This window comes from Aulonocara stuartgranti (genome assembly GCF_965226115.1).
Source record: "Aulonocara stuartgranti genome assembly, chromosome: 7".
Classification (NCBI taxonomy): Eukaryota; Metazoa; Chordata; class Actinopteri; order Cichliformes; family Cichlidae; genus Aulonocara; species Aulonocara stuartgranti.
The window spans coordinates 55,252,487-55,276,375 of NC_138945.1; the positions used below are offsets into that span (position 1 = coordinate 55,252,487).

A 23,889-nucleotide genomic window follows, 5' to 3' on the forward strand; every position below is an offset into this window, starting at 1 on the left:
CACTTGTCAGAACATTCCTCTTTGAAGAACCCTATTCATGTTGATATACCAATGAGCTCTAATGGCTTCTATCCAATGGGTCCAGTTGCAAGTTGTCTTCAAAGTATTCCACGTGTAGTGACCAAGCATAGTGCACACACAGATTACCTCCCTAAGGCAGATACCTGAGCACAACATTTGAGTCACTTATGCTCTAAATACACTGCATGTTATAAGATGAATACATTGCTTCTAAATAGGAGAAACACTATGAAAACTAAAATAAATTGTCCGATAGTGCTAAACCTTTATAATATTGCTGTATTTATTAGTGTTTATTGTAATAGTAATGTATTGTATGGTAATGACTGTGAATACATCCAGTGTTTACTTTGATATAGCTGATAGTCCAGTAAACACACTGATTAACTAATGGTTATAGAATTATCAGCTGTTATTGAATGTTACAGTGCTCAGACTCGTTGGACACAACTATAAAACCTTACAAAAACCTAACCTAAAGCAATTGCAACCTGAATAAACACAAAATTCACATTTTAATTTATAATTGTATTTATGAAAGAAATGTAATTCTTTAATCACCAGTGTCAAAAAGTAATTGTGACCTTTTCAGTAACTGTTACTGGCACTTTACTGTTACTGTTACTGAGTGTTATTATTATTGTTTAATGCAAAATGTGTCAGGTGATGAAGTACAACTTCTTTTTAATACAAATAAGTTTAGCCATGTAAGCCTATATTCTGGCTGTAAAATATTAATTCTTTAAATTGATGTGCCACATCTAGACAAATTTAGAGTCAATCCAATAGAAATAGTGCCTTTCTTTAGAGCACTTCCAGAAATTTAGGCAGTTTTAGTATAAAATACCAGAAAGGGTGTTTGGATCCAGATTTGGGCTAGACATTGTCTTGTTTCCAAAAGTTGATTCTGTTCATCTGGACGTAGCGTCCAGATTAAGAATGCATCAAGACGACATTTGTCTTGGTTTATGCCTTCCATGGATATTCTATAATGACCCAAATCACATCAGAATGTCTGCTCTGATTGGTGGTCATGAATCAGTCCTCTTAATATAAATATATAAATGTTAAAGTAGGAAGTAGGGGAAGCCCAAGATGGGATGTAGAGTTGCAGCTTGAAGGAAACAACTGCTTAGATGTCACATAATAATTTGCATTGTGAGCTCCAGTAGACTTTACTTTGTGTACAAGTTGAATTGTGTTGCTGCTCTTTCTTGATTTAGCCAGTCGAATTTAAAAAGGTAAAAGCTAATCTTGTCTAACTCCTAGATAGTATAAAGCTAGTATAATTCACCTTCATCACCTTAAAAATGAGAAGCCAAATACTTCAGAAAAGTAGAGAGTATTCCTTCATGGGGGATAGGATTATAAAAGACTACAAACAAAGACTGCAATATATTGTTTAAAAAATAAACGTCACAGAATTGCCACCACATGCCTAATTGTCCAAAAGAACACACCGTGTCAAGCAGTTAATGGCCGTTGCCTTCGCTGTTGGAAAGAAAGCATAAAGATGATGGACACAGTGTAAACAGATATATTATCATACATGAAAGCAGCCAAATTCTCTGGAAAGGCCTCATACCACTGCATGTTTGCTCAGACAATAGCAAATGAGTCTAACCATGTTTTCCCCATCAGGAAAAAAACTATTTAAGTGCTCATAGAGGGTTGGAGCAAAACAAATTAGCAATCTCTATATAAAGGGCCACTGGCCACTGTCTCACTGTCAGCTTCCTTTTTAACTGCGAGCACACAGCGGCGACAATGAAGTGGAAAGTTGTGTGGTTGTGTTTCCTTGCTTGTTCTGTTTCCATTGTTATTGATATCCAAGCCGAGTTGGGTAAGATCAGATTCATAAGGGTGCAACTGCTTGTACAGATATTCGTGTAATGTGCATAATGTACAGGAATCTTTTAATGTTCATTAACGGTTAATTGTTATAGCTTTATGCAAAGGTCAGGACACTGGAAAAGTGTCTGTAATAAGATAGACCAGTAACTGTAATTTTCTGTTGTGTTTATTTATGGGCATGGAAATAAATTTTGGTAAATGTCTTCTTTCTTTTTTTTTTGGCTTCCCAGTTTACAAGAGAACATGTAGCACATGGGGCCGTGAGCACTTCAAGACGTTTGATGGTGATGTGTACCAGTTTCCCGGTATGTGTGAGTACAAGCTGGTCAAAACGTGCGATGAGTCTCAGAATTCCCAGACGTTCTCAATGGACATAAAGAGGAAGGAGAATCCTGGAAACGCTACAATACGTTTTGTGGTTGTGAAAATTAATAGTTATTTATACAACATCAGCAAGGATTTGGTCACTCTGGATGAGCAGAGGTAAAAAGCAAAACAAAACAAAACAATGCCAAGTCAAACAACATTTCTTTTGGTCCTCAAAATTTGAAATGAAAACAACTGTACTATACTTTGTGTCATATTGTTTTTGTTTTTCTCCCAAGTATTCAACTTCCATACTTCCAGGCCGGGGTACGGTTGGAAAAAACGATTAGTTATGTCTATAACTTCTGTTCCCTGAAGGAGAGGAACGAGGTACAACACATAAGTATGGGATATCACACCCTCGCGTGTCCTGGCTGAAGAAACCTTTATTCACGCCTTTACGGCAGATGACGTGTGATGACACGCGCAAGGCCCCGCCCGCACATATAGCCGCTGCCATCACCGTCATCCCTCAGTTCGATAGCCGCTCTTCACCGAGCCAACTGCTCAGTGGGGCCACCCTGTGTTGTACCTCGTTCCTCTCCTTCAGGGAACAGAAGTTATAGACATAACTAATCGTTCCCTTTCAGTCGATTCACTCGGTACAACACATAAGTATGGGACCTATATACACGCCCCGCAGAGCAGCCACCGAACCGGAACGGGACCACCACATCCTTAGTGAGTGGTAGACCCAGCAGAAAGGACAGCATGAGCCACCGAAGGGGCCGTAACGTCCAACCGATAAAACCGCACAAAAGTGTGCGGCGACGCCCAATTAGCCGCTGCACAAATATCAGCCACAGGCACCCCTCCAAAAGAGCCCATGAGGTCGCGATCCCCCTGGTGGAATGAGCTCCCACCCCGTGGGGCAACGCAAAACCTCCGGTGCTGTATGCCAGCGAGATAGCTTCTACAATCCAGTGGGACAGCCTCTGTCTGGACAGAGCTCTACCTCTATTCGGATTAGCGAAGCAGACAAACAACTGGTCACACAAACGCACATCCCGAGTGCGCTCCATGTAGGTGCGTAGCGCACGCACCGGACAAAGAGAATGCACCCTCCTCTGCTCCTCAGATTCAAAAGGAGGGGAGCAAAAGCTCAGCAACTCAAACTCCATTGAACTATAAGATGCAGGCATGACCTTGGGAAGATAGGCGGCATTCGGACGCAATACGACCTTGCGGCCATCAGGAGAAAACTGTGTGCAGGCCGGATGCACAGACAGCGCATGAAGGTCCCCCACTCGCTTCGCCGAGGCCAAAGCGAGAAGTAATGCGGTCTTATACGAAAGAAGTTTCATATCTACCGACTCAACGGGTTCAAACGGAGGGCCACAAAGGGCCTCCAGCACCAAAGACAAGTCCCAAGCCGGGACACTGGACTTAAGCACGGGCCTCAGCCGGCGAACCCCTTTCAGAAAACGCACGGCGAGGGGATGCGCACCTGGTGTCACCCTGTCAAAACCGATATGACAAGCAGATATAGCCGCTAAATAAACCTTGATCGTCGAAAACGAAAGGCCTTTATCCAACAGCTCCTGCAGGAATGTCAAAACATCCACAATAGAGCACTGAAATGGGAGAGTGTGGCGGTCCTGGCACCATCGCTCGAAGGCTCGCCATTTGTAAGCGTACAAGCCTCTAGTAGACGAGGCCCTGGCGCTCTGAATCGTCGCTACCACACTAGGTGGCAGACCCTTAGCAACCAAGTTTAACCTCTCAGCAGGTAAGCATGAAGGTGCCACAGATCCGGGCGCGGATGAAACACTTCCCCCCCCGCCTGAGAGAGGAGATCCCTGCGGAGAGGAAGCTGCCAAGGACTTGCTGCAAGCAGGCTGATTATTTCTGCATACCACGACTTCGCGGGCCACCAAGGGGCCACCAGGATCAGAGAGAGGGAATGCCGACGCACCCTCTCCAGAATTGGAGATATCATTTCCACTGGGGGAAATGCATACAGGAGCACATCTGGCCATTGGTGCGCTAGCGCGTCCAAGCCCAAGGGTGCATCGTGGTCGATTATGGAGAAGTACAGGGGGCAGTGAGCATTCACCCTGGAAGCAAAAAGATCTATTTGCGCCTCGCCAAATAGATCCCAAATCTGAGCCACTATTGAAGGGTGTAACCTCCATTCTCTCACCAGAGGACCCCCCCCTGGAGAGAAGGTCCGGCCCCAGGTTCAGGTGGCCCGGGACATGGGTGGCTCTTAGAGTCAGAAAATGAACACTGCACCATAACAGCAGAGAGCGAGACAGCTGCAACAGGGGAAGAGAGCGTGTTCCTCCCTGCCTGTTTATATAAGACACCACTGTTGAATTGTCCGTCCTGACTAAGACATGCTGGCCCTGCAGGACTGGACGGAAACGCTTTAGAGCTAAGAACACTGCTAACAGCTCTAAGTGGTTGATGTGCAGCTGGCGCTGAGCCGCGGACCAGATCCCTCTCACTGACGCACCCTCGCACAGCGCTCCCCACCCACTTAGGGAAGCATCTGTGGACACCACCTTGCGAAACAACACCCTCCCAATCCGAGAGCCCTGGTGCAGTAGCCCGGGCTCCCTCCAAGGACGGAGAGCTAGCATGCAAGACGCAGTTACCGGCAGCCTCCTCCGGAGGTGACGCGAAGCACACAAACGGTGAGAGAGAGTCCAGCGTTGAAACGCTCTCATTTTCAACAGCCCAAGCGGCACTACGGCGATCATAGATGCCATCATGCCCAACAAGCGCAATATCGTCTGGAAACGCAGTCTGCGTCCCAGCTGAAATTGAGCGAGGCAGCGATGAAACGCGGCCACTCTGTGCTCTGACAACCGTGCGCGGCTGGAAAGAGAGCATATTTCCAGACCGAGAAAAGCGATCTGTTGACCTGGGATTAGCGAGCTCTTCTGAAAGTTCACAGAGAACCCCAGTGTCTGAATGTGTGACAGAACCCGCGACAGCTGCGTCTCCGCCTGTTCTCTGGAGCAAGCCACGAGAGCCCAGTCGTCCAGGTAGGCCAAGATGCGGATGCCCCTCTTCCTGAGGGGTGCTAGCGCTGCCTCGGCACATTTCGTAAAGGTGCGGGGAGCGAGCGACAGCCCGAACGGCAGCACTAGGTATTCGTAGGCTACGCCCTCGAATGCAAACCTCAGAAACTGCCTGTGTTTCGGGTGTATAGCGACATGAAAATAAGCATCTGTTAGATCGATTGTCGCAAACCAATCTCCCGGGCCGACTGCACTCAGGAGCTGTCTGAGTGTTAGCATCTTGAACCTGTACGTTCGCAGGTACGTGTTCAAGACTCGCAGGTCGAGGATGGGACGAAGCCCTCCCCCTTTCTTCGGAATGACAAAATAACGGCTGTACCAACCTTTGTCCGTCTCCGAAGCGGGGACCACCCGTATTGCTCTCTTCTGTAATAGCGCCTGTATTTCCTCTCTGAGTACCAAGGCTGCCTCGGGGTTGACAATCGTGTTCACGACTCTTTGGAAACGAGGCGGCTTGACCCGGAACTGCAACCGGTAACCCATGGCAACGGTTTGCAGCACCCACGGAGAGGGGGCGCAAGCGCGCCACTGAGGGAAGTGAGCAGCCAGCCGGCTGGCCTGCAGCACTGACGGCGGGGCGCCGTCGCCCCCCAGTGTGTCTGCAGGGGACTGCATCCCCTGCCTGACCTGGCTCATTTCGCCTGCAGGTTGAGCATTTGAGATTGTTTGAGAGTAAACAACACTCTTTATTGATTGCAACATGGGAACATGTACATTTATACATTTTGTTGGGTGCACCTTTTCCGGGGCATAACAATGAAAAACAGCGGGAACACTCGATGTGGTCGCTTGAACATTCAACACATCTGAACCGTGTGCAGGGGTTATGTGCTTGGGAGACCGCGATAGGGAAGTGCAGCGCCTTCTGGGGCTGACAACCTGAACAGAACTTAAGCGGCACCTCTTGTGCGGCAACAGAGGGGTAAGAGCAGCGTCTCCCTGCTGCCGGATCCCTTCCCCACTCGCAATCACAGCTAGGAGGGCTGAGGCTTCTTCCTCCTGGGCGTCGGGTCCCGTCGGGGGCCCGGGGGAGGGCCTTTGCCCCAGGCCGACTGGCGTGGAGCTCGGGCCGGAGTACGTGCTCTCGCCGGCGGCCCTCCCACTCCAGCAGTGGGCGCCGGTCTCTTGCCAGCTGTCAGAGGAGCGGCGGGCCTGTGAGAGCTAGCAGTGGGCTTGGGCTGGGGCTGGCGTCTGGGGATGATGTCGCGCAGAGCTTCCGTCTGCTTCTTCCTCAGATCGAATCTAGCCTGAATGGCTTCAAGTGAATGTCCGAATAACCCAGCCGCAGACACTGGTGCGTCCAGATACACAGCTCTGTCTCTATCAGGGACGTCGGAGAGGGTCAGCCACAGGTGCCTCTGCGCCACCACTGTCGAAGCCATCCCTCTGCCCAGGGAGAGCGCTGCACAGCGAGACGTGGTGTAATCCGTGGTGACTCTAACCTCGTTAAGAAGAGGTGACAGCGGGCTGTCCTCCGGAACCAGCGATCCAAGCTCCGCCAGGCACATTGCTTGGTACGTCTGGAGCATGGTGACGGAGCTCATGGCTCGAGCGGTGCCGGCCTGAGCCCGATAAATCTTCTCCAGCTGCGAGGCCGAGAATCTGCAGTGCTTGGACGGCAGAGTTGCGGGGCCACCGACACCATGGTTATGGGACGGGGCCAGATAAGCAGCCAGAGACGGCTCCATAGGGGGTGGGTTAGCTAAACCAGCTCCCTCGGCGCCGTCCAATTCCATGTACTGTCCATAGCCGGGCACAGTGACGCGGGTAGACAGAGGTTTGTCCCATGACGCTGTTAGCTCGCAGAGAAAGTCTGGGAACATGGGGAGGCAGTTTTTGGCCGTTGCGGGCTCCGGTGGAAGGAAAAAACCCGCAAACCGCGACGGCTTCCGAGCTGGTGGAGGAGAGGGCCAGTCCACCTGCAGCTTCTCAGCGGCACGCGAAACAGGGAGAAAAGAGAGGTGTCATCGTGGCCGACCGGCGCAGCAGCGGCGGCATATTGGGTCGACAATGAGCTCTCCTGCTCATCCTCCGACAAACCATGGATGTCCAGGCCGATGTCCAGCACGTCATCGTCTTCCTGGGGAGCGCTGGCGGGCTTCAACCCAGGCTGAAGCCCGTCAGCGCTCCTGCATGGTTCCGGTCCGTCATCGGCTAACCCGTCAACGTATTCCATGTGGTCAGCCCAGCTAATCGCGGGGACATCGACCTGAAAATTTTCGTCTTCGGACTCGGACGAAGCCGGGGCTCCAGACTCGGAAAGAAGAGGGTCATGCCGTGCGACAGCCGAGCGTCCCAGCACTCTTTCCACAAACGTCACCCGTCTTTCCAGGGTCGAGCGTCGGAGCTGGCGACAAAACGCACAAGCTTCGGGCTCCGTCAACGCTCTCCTAGCGTGGACGATCCCCAGGCAGACAGGGCAGGCATCGTGCTGGTCGCTGTCGTGCAAAGAGAAACCACATCCCTGAGGACAGGGGCGAACAGAAGATTTCTGCTTTGCTCGCTTCGGTTTGGAGTCCATTCCCAAAACGCAAAGCGAAACGCTGCACAAGAAAAACTTGAAAATAGCGCTCCGCGGGCAGCCTACGCACCAAGTGGGCGGTGGAGGCTAACACCAACAGGGGCAGTTAAGCTAGGTTCAAGTTGGCAGACAACGGAGCTAACTAGCAGTAGCTAGCTAGCCCAACTCAGCAGAGGTGTTCTCAGCGAGGTGAAGAGCGTAAGAACTGAGGGATGACGGTGATGGCAGCGGCTATATGTGCGGGCGGGGCCTTGCGCGTGTCATCACACGTCATCTGCCGTAAAGGCGTGAATAAAGGTTTCTTCAGCCAGGACACGCGAGGGCGTGATATCCCATACTTATGTGTTGTACCGAGTGAATCGACTGAAAGGGAACTGAGTTTTACTTAAAGCTTTACTCCCAAGTTGGCATCACTGTCATGTGGTACAATGATGATGCAGTCATGGTAATAACTTAGACATCATTTGTTTATGAACACTGCTGAAACTTAGAGTAACTCAAGACAGTTTTTTTCCAGGTCACAACCATATTTCTGATGGTTGTTGCAAAAAGTCTTAAGTCGATCGGAATTGCTTTACACTTGAGAAATGCCAGGCATTGGTTACAGAGTAACTTTTAAAAGATCTTTGAGAAACACAAAGTCTACATTGTATTGTGCTGGAAGTAGATTTACAATAACTACAAAGGGGATAAAAGCATACTGAAGGGCTGAATAAGCAGAATATTTGAATGGAGAAATGAGTACAAACACAACTGTAAGTACTAAGAAAGCAGTGGATGTGGGTGAAGCAAGAGTAAACACCACAAGTATTGTGTAGACTGTAAGATAAAATGCTCTTTGGTGTACACTATCTCATCACTTTCAGTATAAGATTCCAGCTGTAGGTGACATTATGACAGTATCAAATGTAACTTTGTTTGTGTGTGCGCGCCTATGTGCGTGCTAGCATGTGTGCGTGTGTGTTGGGGGGAGGGTCTTGTTTTGGGTTTTTTTTAAGAAGAAGTATGTGTGTGTGAATGGGTGGATGACTGAACGCGTAAAGCGTTTTGGGGTCCTTAGGGACTAAGTAAAGCGCTATACAAATACAGGCCATTTACCATTTACCAAGAAGTAACAATAAGGTTTTTCCTTTGATTAATCAGTGGTTCAATCATCTCACTGTTTAATGAACAACAATAAATAAACCTATTTCTGCATTTTTCAGGTGGAAATTGATGATGAATATGCTAATCGCATTTGTGGACTTTGTGGAGATTTCAATGGCAATTCAGACCTCCGCGATAAAGGTGTATACTCATTTCATATTAATGTGTTTCATCGGTAGTATGCAAGAGTTAGAATGTAACGATTAATGTCATCAGATACAGGTCAACAAATCAGCCCCATTACGTTTGGCAATGGATGGAAAACCGCTAGTCCAATTAATTGTGAGGACCTCACTGAAGCGGTACAGACATCAGGGAAGACTGAGAATATGACGGATTCATGCAAGGAGTTTGTGAGTTTTTTTTATCCAGCTAGCTTTAAAAATAGATATGTGGTGATGTGTATTTGCATAAATCCTTTTACACATATTAACAATGCCTCTTTTTTGTCCCTTTAAGGAAATCTTCTGCAAAGACCTCTTTAAAAATGAATCCTGGAGCTCCTGCATTCCTCTGATTCACCCTGAGCCTTACATTCAGGCTTGTGTGAAGGATATGTGTCACTGTAGCAATTTAAATGGCTCCTGTGTCTGCAGCACACTCTCTGAGTTCTCTCGACAGTGCTCTCATGCTGGAGGACAACCTCCCAACTGGAGGACTCCGAAGTTGTGTGGTAAGGTTTTATGTTGTCATTTTTATTTCTTTCTCATGAGGTTGACTCTTGGACATAAAGAGTTACATTTCCCTGCAAAATTAAATTATTAAACTTGCATTTTGAGAGCAATTGGTTTTCTTACTACCAAATTTAACAATGGCAATGTAGGACGCATACGTAGACTGAAATGTGTCTGTAACAATACTGAGTATTTTATGCACAGAAGAGTGATTGAACTCATCAGGAAACTGAAATCTAGCTGGTAATAATCTAAAAGAAATCTGGTATTCCCTTAGTAACACTGACATACTCCACTCTTTATTAGTGTCAGATGCACTACAAATATCTTGCAGTTCATAGTCTGAGATTCTGAAAAGATTGTTGGTAATGTTGGCCAGTGTTGTTCATGTGGTTTGATGTTCGGACACTTTTTCTTAAAATTAATTACTTACATGTAAAGTGAATTAAGAAGAAAAAAGATTATTAATTCAGTGGTACAATAAATAGTAATAAATCTCATCCATGTATTCTACGTATTCTTTTTTTAATTTCGTTTTTATTGACATTCAGCAATCACTGTACAGTATAATGTGCATTAACTTCAATAATTTGTTAAAGATATCTGCCTACATATCTATTTTTCTTCTATTTTTAACAGAAAGAACATAAATATGAAAGAAAGAAGAAGAAAAGATTAGATAAGATTAGCGAAATAAAAATCTGGTCTGAGTGTTATTATATAGTCCATCCGTTTCTGACATGATACAAACAGGTCCCTCTTGTAATTCCCATCTGTTTGTCTATATATTCTAATCTTCGCAGCTAAACATTGTCCACCCACGATGGTATATGATGAGTATGGGTCTCCTTGCATCAATACCTGCAGATTCCCAGACACGAGTTTAGTTTGTGAAGATCACAATATAGACGGCTGCTTCTGTCCTCCTGGTTGGTGCTGTTTCTTTGTACTCATCATGCCTAAATGTTTAAGTACCAGTAATATATACGGTCTAAAATCATGTCACGTCTTTATTAGAAACTGTGCTTGATGATATTTCCACGGGAAGTTGTATTCCTCTTTCTGAGTGTCCATGCAAACATGACAAAGTCTACAAGTCCAATGAGGTTTACCAGGAGCGGGGAGAAAATTGGTATGTTTCACATTTCACATACAAGGTCTTAAATAATCAGGCCCCATCTTATCTTAATGACCTTGTAGTACCATATCACCCTATTAGAGCGCTCCGCTCTCGCTCTGCAGGCCTACTTGTTGTTCCTAGAGTATTTAAAAGTAGAATGGGAGGGAGAGCCTTCAGTTTTCAGGCCCCTCTTCTGTGGAACCAGCTTCCAGTTTGGATTCGGGAAACAGACACTATCTCTACTTTTAAGATTAGGCTTAAAACTTTCCTTTTTTCTAAAGCATATAGTTAGGGCTGGACCAGGTGACCCTGAATCCTCCCTTAGTTATGCTGCAATAGATGTAGGCTGCCGGGGGATTCCCATGATGCATTGAGTTTTTCCTTTCCAGTCACCTTTCTCACTCACTATGTATTAATAGACCTCTCTGCATTGAATCATATCTGTTATTAACCTCTGTCTCTCTTCCACAGCATGTCTTTATCCTGTCTTCCTTCTCTCACCCCAACCGGTCGCAGCAGATGGCCGCCCCTCCCTGAGCCTGGTTCTGCCGGAGGTTTCTTCCTGTTAAAAGGGAGTTTTTCCTTCCCACTGTCGCCAAAGTGCTTGCTCATAGGGGGTCATATGATTGTTGGGTTTTTCTCTGTATCTATGAAGCGCCTTGAGGCGACTTTTGTTGTGATTTGGCGCTATATAAATAAAATTGAATTGAATTGAATTGAATTTCATGTTTTTCAAAAAGTATTATTTTCAATTCATTAGTGTGTGCTTTTTCCTTAAAGTCTTTGTGTTTTCAGTACATGCATTGCAGGTAAATGGTCTTGTGAGAGCCTTCAAATGCATGCTACATGTTCAGTTGAACAGGGTTCATACATAACCACCTTTGATGGTAAAGACTTCACCTTCCATGGAGACTGTGACTACACTCTGGCTAAAGTGAACAGCAAGGTGAATGAGTCAACGCCTCCAACTGTTAAAGATATGCAATCTTCTGATATTAAGGTGGCATTTTATATAGGCTGTACTCAAAATGCTCTATGTGTATTTCAGGATTATGTGAGTCCAAATTTTACCATTCTGGTCCATTTGACACAATGTTCACGTCAACAATACGACTCTTGTCTCAAGACCTTGAAAATTCATTTGAACAGAGACAAAAACAACGTGAGTGTAAACTACAGTAATTATAATAATTTACACTGAGCCACACTCTAATAGCATTTTTTTTTTATTCAGGCCATAATTTTCACCTCTGAAGGCAGAGTGCAGAAGAATGGACAGAAGGTCACTTTGCCTTATAACTCAGGTATATCAGAAACTAAGATTGTAGTTGATCATTTTATCCCAAATATGATCTTCTGATTTTTATTTTTCTGTTGACTCACAGGAGATATCAGTATATTCCATGCTTCATCCTTTCACATCATGCTCCAGACAAGTTTTGGTTTACAAATTCAGATCCAGCATGTGCCTCTGATGCAAGTCTATGTCAGTCTGGAGCAGAGCTACAGAGAAAAGACGCGTGGTGGGTTTTATATTAGCCATTAACCATAATCAGAAGTACAACTATCAGTTAATATGTATATATTAAAATATCAATATACCACTGGTCTTGAAGGTAACAGTAATTGTGATTATTTCTGTGTTGTATTTTTTTCTCACCATCATCAGCCATCATAGTGTAATTAAAAATTTTGGTTAAAAATAAAAAAGAAGAATTACAAATACTTTCAATATGCTCAAAACTGTTCGAGGCAATATTTTTAGAGCCTTTGTACGTACTCGACTTCCTGCAATCTTTAGGTTTATGTGGGAATTACAACATGATGCAGTCTGATGACATGAGGACTCGTCAGGGGATGGTGGAGGGAGAAGAAGGAACTTTTAGTAATTCTTGGAAAACTGACTATTCATGCAAAGATGGACATGGACGACTTGATGACCCTTGTTCTCTTAGGACGGAAAATGGTAAGTTGTTAACTATTATCATCAAGCATTATTCCTTTGATTTTTTTACTGCTCAAGACAGATTTTCTGTGATATATGTATCTAATCACAAAAGAAATACAATAAATTCAAAAATCTTCAAAACTGATAATCTACTTGTAGAAAAGTTTGCCAAGAACTGGTGCCCCTTGCTACGACAGCCAAATAGTACCTTTGCACAGTGCCATTCCGTGGTGGATGCTGAGACTTACTACAAGGTACAAAAAAACCTCTCTGTTTGTCTTTAACTAAATTCAATAGGACTGTAATACCATAAAAATATTCACTGTGTTCTGCAGCGATGTATTTATGCTAGCTGTAACTGTGAGAAGAGCGAGGACTGCCTGTGTGCTGTCTTCTCCTCCTTTGCAAGAGCTTGTGCATCAAAGGGAGTGTTCTTGATAGGCTGGAGAAAGGATGTGTGCAGTAAGTGAAACAGCTCAGTAATGACGTTTTATGGACATTTTCTCTTTCATTAGTTAGTCCAAAACTATGATGTAATGACTATCATATTTTCTATAAAACAGACAAACGCACCAAGAACTGCCCAGCATCTCAGACCTTCTCTTACATACATCAGAGATGTCAGCTGACTTGCAGATCGCTGAGCTCAAAGATGCAGAGCTGCACCTCTGACTTCTTGCCTGTGGGCGGCTGTTCCTGTGCTGAAAATCACTACCTAGATGACAATGACATCTGTGTCCCCAAAGCAAAGTGTCCCTGTTATCATAATGATGAAACCATTGAACCAGGAAAGACCATTAACATCAACAATGACTACTGGTGAGTTATTTAAGGACTACAAATTAAACTAATGATTAACCATGACTATAATGCAAGCAATATAATGCAAGCAATATTGGTACAAACTATAATTTAAAGTCCTTTTGTGTTGCATTGTGTTTTTCTAGCGTATGCACTGATGGAGTTCTTCATTGTGATCCTTTGGCAGCTGGCTCTTCAAGTCAGTTATTAATGATATTCTTTTTCTACTATAAAACTGATTTGTAGTTAATTTACAGAATATTAAAGTAGTTCCTGCTTCTGTTACAGCATGCACTTCTCCAAAAGAATACTTCAACTGCTCCACTGCAGACAAAAGAGATGTTGGAGTGCAGTGTGCTCGAACCTGTTCAAATCCGGACAATGAATGCGTAAGCTGTTTTTGCTGATCAAGACCTACATTTTAGGTCTACTAACTTTTTCAAAATGTAGATACAAAGTCTGCCTTTGTGTTATCAATGTCATGTTGGTTTTACCAATCATCTATTTTTCTATTTTTTGTATTTTTCTTTCTATCCTTCCAGGATGCCACTGAGTGTAAATCTGGCTGTCTCTGTCCCAGAGGCCTCGTCGATGATGGTAAAGGTTCCTGTGTAAAAGAAAACCAATGCCCATGTCAGCATGGAAAGAAACTTTATTCCAGTGGAGAAAAAATCTCTAAGAAATGCAACACATGGTATGATTGATTGATTGATTGATTGATTGATTGATTGATTGATTGATTGATTGATTGATTGATTGACATAGCATCACTGAAACTGATAATATATTATATTAGTTTTAGTCTTATTACAAAAATGTATTTAATTTCAATCCTTTCTGAAACATTTAGCACCTGCAAAAGTGGAAAATGGGATTGCACAGACAAGAAATGTCCAGGAACATGTATTATTTATGGAAGTGGTCACTATATTACATTTGATGAGAACTCATATGGCTTTCATGGACAGATGTCTTACACTGTAGTCAAGGTAATACATGCCTTTTTATCAAAAATAATTGTATGCTCATTTTATTGTGATTACTCAGAGTTCTTTAGTGGTAACAGAGTCTTATCATATTTGTTCTATTTGTTCACAAGGTGCATTTGCATAAGTAATATATTTTTTTAGTAACATCAGCTGTCAAATAAGCAATTAACTTTACAATATTTAAAGAGATTTAACACTTGATTTTGAATAGTACAGGACAACCTGAATTTTGATTTGATCAGCAGTCTCTGTTTGTATAAAATAAACATGCTAATGCTTGTCTCTTTTAAGAACACATGTGGTAATAAAACACAGAAGAACAACTTCACTGTTATCATAGAAAGTGAGATTTGTGAACTTCCAAACCCCATATGCTTCAGAAAGATCAGGATCCACCTGGGGGTAAGGCCATGTAGCTACCGGCAAGTAGAGGAAAATATTTTTAACTGCAATCTTACATTACATTGAAAGAAATCTCCCTTTACTTTCCATTATAGGAAAAGGAAATCACACTTTTAAAAGGTAAATCATTCCTACCTGTGACTATCTACCTGTACAACTCAAATTGCACAGTAAAAAAAAACAAAATGCAAAAAATACACCCTTTTGCACATTTTTACAGTGAAAACAGCAAACAGTTAAACAGTTAAAGTTAAACAGTGTCAACCCTATATATTGAATCTGTTTGATTTCTGGATGTTTATAATTGCTATTTTTATATGTTGGAGCTATTTCTTATATTTTGTTACTTTGTAATATAATGAATTATTTAATATAGTTTAGTCTGTTGCTGCACTTACTTTCTTGGAGCAACTGTAACCACATATTTTATTTAGGGATTAAGAAAGTATTCTTATTCTGATTTTGATTCTGAAAATGAAGGGGACGTCATTTCTCCAAATGGTACTGAGATTCAGTACACCAAAAGGAAGCTTGGTTTCTATCTGGTCGTTGAATTTGACATTGGTCTAACAGTTATATCGGATCATAAAGCAACAGTTAAAATCCAACTGGAACAACAGTACTCTGTAAGTGACAGTTTAAAAATGAATTATTCTATGTATGTAATGTAATATTTGAAAACATTTCTATGGCAGCAGGAGTTCTTTGGCCTGCTGCAGCGGAGAAAGCGTCACAGTGAGCTCTTGGGGCTGCGCGGAGGCAAGGAGAATAGGTGCACAGGTACATAAATTGACTGTGTGTCTGCTTTCTCCGCTGCAGCAGGCCAAAGACCACACCCCAGCCACAATTTACAAGTGCATATTTGTGAGAATGAAATCCCTTTTCCCGTTTTGTCAGGCCCTTCCTGAAAGAGTCAAATAAACCTTTATCTTTAAATACACATCTTGTTTTTTATGTGAAAGTCAGAACACATACTTTATTACGGTGGCCCCTAGAGACAAAGCACGTACAAACTCCAAAACACTTGCAAACTCCAAAGCACATGCAAACTCCAAAACACTTGCAAACTCCAAAACACTTGCAAACTCCAAAACACTTGCAAACTCCAAAACACTTGCAAACTCCAAAACATGTACAAACTCCAAAACACTTGCAAACTCCAAAACACATGCAAACTCCAAAACATGTACAAACTCCAAAACACTTGCAAACTCCAAAACACATGCAAACTCCAAAACACTTGCAAACTCCAAAACACTTGCAAACTCCAAAACACTTGCAAACTCCAAAACACTTGCAAACTCCAAAACACAACGCAAGTGCTCCAGGACGCTAGGGGCAGTGTTGAGCTCGATTTGCAAAATAAACAGCAAGTTTGTCTGTATGGGACGGTCTAGTCTCTGTTGCTTCCCAGGTTGCCTAGCAACCATGATACTAACCGCTGGAAACGTGTCATACAACTTTGTTCGACAGAAATGAAGGAGAACATATTTTGTTCATTTGTTTGTTTGTTTCTACAAGAGCTTTGTGTGATTTGAGAAGTATCTGAGGCTGAGACCACAGGAGAGTAAAACATGGTTTTTGGGCTTCATTTCCGTACTGAACAGTCATTTAAGATTAGTTAGTAAATAACAATTAGCTAATGTTGTTCATGAGACTAAAGTCATATCACTTTGGTAATGTAAATATAATATGGCCAATATTATAGTTATTATATTAATCATTATTAGCTATTACAGCAGTGAACATGAACTCTGTGTCAAATACTGAGCCTCAGTACAGATTCAAGTTGCAGTTATTTATATGTCTTATCACCTTAAATCTTCACTCAAAGACAAGTATCTTTGACAGTGTATATATAGGTGTATCATATATAAGAGACAAATGTTGTTCCTTCATCGGGTGAGGGCCTCCAGCTCGCACTGGAACGGTTCGCAGCCGAGTGTGAAGCAGCGGGAATGAGGATCAGCACCTCCAAATCTGAGGCCATGGTTCTCAGCTGGAAAAGGGTGGAGTGCCCACTCCGGGTCGGGGATGAGTTCCTGCCCCAAGTGGAGGAGTTCAAGTATCTCGGGGTCTTGTTCTCGAGTGATGGGAGAAGGGAGCTGGAGATCGACAGACGGATTGGGGCTGCAGCTGCAGTAATGCGGACGCTGCACCGGTCCGTTGTGGTGAAGAGGGAGCTGAGTGTAAAAGCGAAGCTCTCAATTTACCGGTCGATCTACGTCCCTACCCTCACCTATGGCCACGAGCTGTGGGTAGTGACCGAAAGAACGAGATCGCGGATACAAGCGGCAGAAATGAGCTTCCTCCGAAGGGTGGCTGGCCTCTCCCTTAGAGATAGGGTGAGAAGTTCGGCCATCCGGGAGGGGCTCAGAGTAGAGCAGCTGCTGCTCCACATCGAAAGGAGCCAGCTGAGGTGGTTCGGGTATCTGACAAGGATGCCCCCTGGGCGCCTCCTGGGTGAGGTGTTCCAGGCATGTCCCACCGGGAGGAGGCCCCGGGGCAGACCCAGGACACGCTGGAGAGATTATATCTCTCGGCTGGCCTGGGAACGCCTTGGTATTCCCCCGGATAAGCTGGAGGAGGTGGCTGGGGAGAGGGAGGTCTGGGCCTCTTTGCTTAGGCTGCTGCCCCCGCGACCCGGCCCCGGATAAAGCGGATGAAGATGGATGGATGGATGTTGTTCCTTCAGTATGTTGGCATTACTAAATTTGGCTCATTGCTTACATATATTTATAAAAAGAAAATGTACAAGCTGTGATAACTGTTTCTGATAAAATGAAGAGTAGACTGATATATGAATCATTCCTTTATTGGGTGAGAAAATCAGACCATGTCATAACTGCTTTAAGTCATACAGAATAGATATCAGAGCCTTAAACAGGCTGACTTCTGCTAAATGGGTCAAACTGGGCAGAAAGTATACAAACACATAACATCCTTATAGAATATGATGTAACACTATAGATCAACTTACCTCAAAATATATAAAGCATATAAACAATTACAGTAATATGATGCAACAAACACAGCAGTACTACTAATCCAAAATACTCAAAGCTTCATAGAACTGGAACAAACATTTATTTTTAGGTCCATTCTGCTGCTGATACATACTTTAGGTTTCTGAATATTAAACTTGTTACTGCAAGTGGGTCCCTCAGTCTGTCCTCACTCTGGACACTTGCAGTTGTCACACATGGAAATCAAATGTGTGATAAGCTGCAGGATTCAAACACAAGTGTAACTTATAAATTAATGTTCATACTTTTATTACACAATCAGAGAGAAAGAAAAAGAGAGAGAGTGCAGGACAGACAGACAGGTGACAGTCTCAGGTGTATACACTGCTACAAAACAGCACAAAAGAAGGAGGATTTAGTGTTTGTGTTATTACGAAACAAGGAGAGTTCCCAGATGGTACAGTGAACACATGTGTGACTCCTGTGATTAAAGCATCTTTCTTTCAGCTTAACGAGTGAAGCGTCAGCTCGTTCAAACACACGTTAAAGTCCGTTTGGCTCGACACCACCAAACAGAGGCAGCAATATAACATAGCTAACATTAACAGTGCAGTGAATCCTGCTTGTGCTGTGATATTCAGGACTGCAAACCGAGCAGTATCACTGACTTTCAGCTTGTCGTGTTTGTGGATATATGACTGACTTTAATTATCCATAAAATCATCACATTCTCTGTAAGATTAAAGTCAACTATTGAACGGCGTATATTTTGAAGTAAAGGCTTTAAAACCATCGCTAATGTCACATAACTTTCCCGACATGTGGCCAACAGTAATGTTTTAATGTTCTTCATTATAAAAACATTTGTGCATAAATAAGTGACATAATATTCAGTACTTACTTCTGAAAGTTTACTCTTCGGCGGCTCCGCTTCCGTCGTTTTTTTTCGGCAAAATTATCCACACAACCACCGCTCTATGAAATCTGGGATATGTTGGGCCATGAAGGGGACACCGACCCATCCTTAAAATTCAGGGACGCATTTGAGGGCCGCATTTCGAGCAGCCTTTGAATTGGGACAGCCTTCGTCGTGTCGCTGTGACGTAATCTGCCATAAAATGCGGCCTTTAAGGCTGCAGACCCTGAATTGGGATACAGCCCAAATCCGGCCATTGGTACTTCCTGGCTTGTGTAGTTACTAGGTAACAAAAGCTCAACACTGCCCCTAGCGTCCTGGAGCACTTCTGTTGTGTTTTGGAGTTTGCATGTGTTTTGGATTTTGCAAGTGTTTTGGAGTTTGCAAGTGTTTTGGAGTTTGCAAGTGTTTTGGAGTTTGCAAGTGTTTTGGAGTTTGCATGTGTTTTGGAGTTTGCAAGTGTTTTGGAGTTTGCAAGTGTTTTGGAGTTTGCAAGTGTTTTGGAGTTTGCAAGTGTTTTGGAGTTTGCATGTGTTTTGGAGTTTGCAAGTGTTTTGGAGTTTGCAAGTGTTTTGGAGTTTGCATGTGTTTTGGAGTTTGCAAGTGTTTTGGAGTTTGCATGTGTTTTGGAGTTTGCAAGTGTTTTGGAGTTTGTACATGCTTTGTCTCTAGGGGCCACCGTACTTTATGGAACACATGTCATGTGTTATTAAAAAAAAGCAATGAACTTCTCTTGTTTCTCCAGGGGGAGGTGTGTGGCCTGTGTGGAAATTTTGATGGTAATGCGAAGAATGACTTCACTACCCAGGGTCAGCTGGTAGTGAGCAAACCACTAGAGTTTGCAAACAGCTGGAAACTGTACAGCAATTTCCCAGATCAGACAGCTGATCTTGAAGCTTGTACATCAGCACCCAGAGAAAACTGGGCAAAAATTATGTGTCATATCATAAAAGAGACATTTAACGAATGCCACTATAAGGTAATATGTTTGTAATTTGTCCAAATGAGTTCTATGGCTAATTTTATCATACATATTGTCACATATTTTTAATACATTTTTCGTGATTAAATAGGTAGACCACCTTCCATTTTATGAAAACTGTGTGAAAGATGCGTGTACCTGTGACAAAGGAGGAGACTGTGAATGTTTCTGCACAGCGGTTGCAGCTTATGCTCAGGCTTGTGCTGAGGCCGGTGTTTGTGTTGCATGGAGAACTCCAGAGATCTGTCGTAAGTAGTTATTCTTCACTCACAAAATAAAATGACATTTCAGCTTTTTATATACTTGATTAAATTTTAATTAACAAGTATTTTTGTTGAGTATTCAAATTGTTGAGTATTCAAACTACACAGGGGAAAATCAAAATCGACAGAGCCCATCGGTCCATTGGATTATCAAGACCTAATCACCCTCGTGCAATGATTATTAAGGTGCATAATCCGGTAGACAAGATTAGGATCCTCACTGCAGCTAAAGATAATGGCCCCCTGACTTATGATGGACAGATCATTCATATTCGACAAGATTTGGCAACAGGAGTAAAAGAGATGCGACGTGCGTTTAACGGAGTGTGCCAAAAACTTATCCAGAAAAATATGCGCTTTTATATGCGCTATCCTGCTACACTTAACTTTTCTCACGGAGGGAACAATTACTCCTTCCGTAAATCTGAAGATGCTCTTGCTTTTTTGAACAATTTGAGTTAAATTGAACACCGACAGCAATTGATTGAATATGATTAGTTCTATTACGGCACTTAAATATTAGACATACTCTTAATTTAAGGATACCCAGTCCATGTTAAGGTATATTGGAACTGGAAGTTGTACACTTATTAAGGAATGATTTAACTGTCCCGTCCCTTCTTATTTGTTTTTTCTTACAAACTTTATAAAGTAAAACATGTTTAACTCAGAAATATAAATGAGGTTGGCTGGTTCTCTCGGTGGCATGCGGGAGTTTGGAGAGGAAGTTTTGTGTCTTTTTCTTTTCCTTTTTGCCTCTCTGTCAGTGACTTTTGCTCGGTTTCACGAGACCAAGTTTTCTTTTTTGATGGATCGTAGGATCGTTTTTGTGGGGGGAGGAAAGGGGGATTTTAGGGGTTGTTTTTTTTCCTTTTTTTTATCATTAATATGCGTGGTTATTGTTTCTGTTGTTTATTTATTTTTATTTTATTTTTTTCATGTTTTTGTCTATATAATGTATCTAAAATTACCCGCATTTCCTTCTATGGAAACATCCGTTTGCTTAATTGCAGTAGCGCACTCCGAGAAATGGTTTCCCACACATCATGTTATAATAGAGGGGGAAAAGAAACTATAACAAAAGAGATTGAGCTGATATGACTGACCTTAAAATAATTTCTTTAAATGTTAAAGGGCTGAATAATGTTGTTAAAAGACAAAAACTTCTTTCATTCTTGAAAAAGGAAAAAACACAAATTGCCGTACTTTCAGAAACTCATTTAAATGATTTGGAACACTCAAAACTAAAAAGAAATTGGGTTGGCCAAGTTTTTTACTCATCATATAACACAAAAAGCAGAGGAGTAGCCATCCTTATCCATAGCAAGTTGCCACTAACCATAGAAAAAGTCATAAAAGATAAGGAAGGACGCTACATTCTTATATCTGGTTTCTTATTTAGAGAATCTGTTTCTATAGGATGTGTTTATGGTCCAAATTCAGAAGATGTCTCTTTTTTTCCCAATCTCTTAACCCATGTTTCAGCCATAGCTTCCCCATATTTGGTGTTGGGAGGTGATTTTAATTGTGTTCCTGATCCTAGGGTTGATAAATCTCCACCAGGGAGTGAATTGTCGCTAAGAAGCATTAGATTGAAAGAGTTCTGTTCTGATCTAGAAATTTTTGATTCCTGGCGAGTACCCACAGATAGGGACTTTACTTTTTTTTCTTGCCCCCATCAGAGCTTCTCAAGAATAGAGTTGCTCCTGTAATCCAAGACGGTGTTGGATAGGATGGAAGAGTGTTCAATAAGGTCTTGTCCATTATCTGATCATTCAGTAGTAAGTATAAATATTCACCCACCTTATTTTGAGCCAAATTCCCGCCGATGGAGGATGAATCCTCATTTATTGAGTAACCCCTTATTTATTGAATATATCACTAAAGAGTGGAATGTTTTTATGACCACTAATAAAACGGAAGATGTAAGCCCATCTTTATTGTGGGAAACTGCTAAAGCCTATCTTAGGGGTAGTATTATCTCATACACTATAGCGCAGAAAAAGGCGTCAAAAGAACAACTCGATTTAGAGCACATAATACAAAAACTAGAAGTGCAGTTTAAAATCTCCAGGTCCAAAACTATACTTAAGAAGTTAGAAGCAGCCCGCTCAGCTTTAAATCAATTACTGACTAAAAGAGCAAAGGCAGCAATTTTCTTTGCTAAGCATAAATTATATGAATCTGGGAATAAACCTGGCCGTCTCTTAGCAAAAATAGCAAAAGGCAGGACAGATACAAACGTTATACAATCACTGTTTGATAATAAACATGTTAAGCATTATAAAACAATGGATATTAATCGAATTATGAAGCAGTTTTATATACACTTATACTCATCAGAGTGTAGTAATACAGATGGGAAGATGCGGGAATTTCTAGAGAAGGTGCCTGTTGTATCGTTATCAGAAAGTCACAGAAAAGAGTTAAATAACCCTGTGACAGAGGAGGAAGTGTGCCTTGCTATTAACTCCCTTAAAGGAGGAAAAGCACCAGGGCCTGATGGTTTCTGCCCAGAGTTTTATAAAAAACTAAGTCACCTTCTTGTAGGACCATTGACTGATATGTTTTTAAGAATGACCAATTGCCCCCAACACTCAGACAGGCTAATATTTTGTTAATTCTAAAGAAAAATAAATCTCCAGATAGGTGTGAATCATACAGACCGATCAGTCTCATCAATGTCGATGCTAAATTACTCTCCAAGCTATTAGTAAGGAGGCTTGAGGGCATTCTCCCACTGCTCATAAACCCTGATCAAACAGGCTTTATCCAAAATCGTTTCTCATCTACAAATATTAGACGACTATTAAATATTATACAATACTCGAATCAGACAAATCATAAAGCCTATGTTATATCTTTAGATGCCAAAAAGGCATTTGACAGAATCGAGTGGACATATCTATTTAATGTATTAGAGAGATTTGGCTTAGTTGAGGTTTTATTGCATGGATTAAAACTATCTACAAATTTCCAGAAGCTTGTGTCATAACTAATGGTGTACAATCATCAGCGTTTCCATTGCAAAGAGCTACGAGGCAAGGCTGTCCCCTGTCCCCTCTCCTCTTTGCATTAGCACTTGAACCTCTAGCTGAGGCTATTCGCCAGCACCAAGATGTGCATGGTATAACAGTGGGTGGAACAAATCATAAGATAGCATTGTACGCTGACGATATTCTGCTGTTCTTATCAAAACCAGAACAATCAATACCAGCTATTATGTCTACCATACATGAGTTCAGCTCATTCTCTGGTTACAGAATTAATTTTGGGAAATCAGAAGTTATGCCGCTGGGTGATCAGATTAACTCTTTGCCAGATATCTCTAATCCCTTTCAATGGTCCCCCAGCGGCTTTACATACCTTGGGCTAAACATTCCACCAGTTCTTAAAGATTTATGGAAACTGAACTTATCACCCGTTATAATAAAAATTAAAAAAGATTTAGATAGATGGCAAAAACTGCCGCTTTCTCTTATGGGGCGTGTGAACTTAATCAAAATGAGTATTTATTATATCCCCTACAAATGCTACCTTTATTGATCACTCAGAAAGTTTCTTGTGATATAGAAAAAGCCTTTTCAAAATTTATCTGGTGTGGCAAGAAACCTAAATTAAGGATTGGAACTCTACAATTGCCTATAGATAGGGGAGGCTTAGGCTTACCAAATTAAATTTTTTATAATTGGGCATGTCATAGCTGTATCTTATGGGAGTGGCTACATGCTTATCTAAATTCTCACTCTCACCTAGACTCTTGGTCCACTTTACCTTATTCCCTTTGGAGCTTAGCTGTCTGTGACAAAAAAAACAATATTAAAAATGGGGATTAAGAATAACCCAATCATTTATAATACAATAAGGGTCTGGGGGGAAATGCGTAAAAGG

General features: G+C 42.4%; 1 protein-coding gene across 1 annotated transcript in view; it reads left to right on the top strand.

Annotated features, from left to right (window-relative positions):
- Positions 1–1,788: 1,788 nt before the first annotated feature.
- The window catches only part of LOC309709474 (mucin-2-like), a gene marked incomplete at its 5' end in the record, with an annotated part of 52,323 nt that continues 30,222 nt past the window's right edge, over positions 1,789–23,889 (top strand). Inside the window, 26 exons of the mRNA XM_082538089.1 lie at positions 1,789–1,864; positions 2,106–2,358; positions 2,481–2,535; positions 8,171–8,236; positions 8,997–9,078; positions 9,160–9,290; positions 9,397–9,610; positions 10,415–10,540; positions 10,629–10,743; positions 11,527–11,677; positions 11,780–11,893; positions 11,966–12,035; positions 12,117–12,254; positions 12,533–12,697; positions 12,839–12,933; positions 13,015–13,141; positions 13,243–13,498; positions 13,627–13,679; positions 13,769–13,869; positions 14,023–14,174; positions 14,331–14,469; positions 14,761–14,871; positions 14,967–14,991; positions 15,352–15,497; positions 19,499–19,732; positions 19,827–19,983. Of these exons, the coding sequence (XP_082394215.1) occupies positions 1,789–1,864; positions 2,106–2,358; positions 2,481–2,535; positions 8,171–8,236; positions 8,997–9,078; positions 9,160–9,290; positions 9,397–9,610; positions 10,415–10,540; positions 10,629–10,743; positions 11,527–11,677; positions 11,780–11,893; positions 11,966–12,035; positions 12,117–12,254; positions 12,533–12,697; positions 12,839–12,933; positions 13,015–13,141; positions 13,243–13,498; positions 13,627–13,679; positions 13,769–13,869; positions 14,023–14,174; positions 14,331–14,469; positions 14,761–14,871; positions 14,967–14,991; positions 15,352–15,497; positions 19,499–19,732; positions 19,827–19,983 (3,352 nt within the window). The remainder of the gene's footprint in view (positions 1,865–2,105; positions 2,359–2,480; positions 2,536–8,170; positions 8,237–8,996; positions 9,079–9,159; positions 9,291–9,396; positions 9,611–10,414; positions 10,541–10,628; positions 10,744–11,526; positions 11,678–11,779; positions 11,894–11,965; positions 12,036–12,116; positions 12,255–12,532; positions 12,698–12,838; positions 12,934–13,014; positions 13,142–13,242; positions 13,499–13,626; positions 13,680–13,768; positions 13,870–14,022; positions 14,175–14,330; positions 14,470–14,760; positions 14,872–14,966; positions 14,992–15,351; positions 15,498–19,498; positions 19,733–19,826; positions 19,984–23,889) is intronic.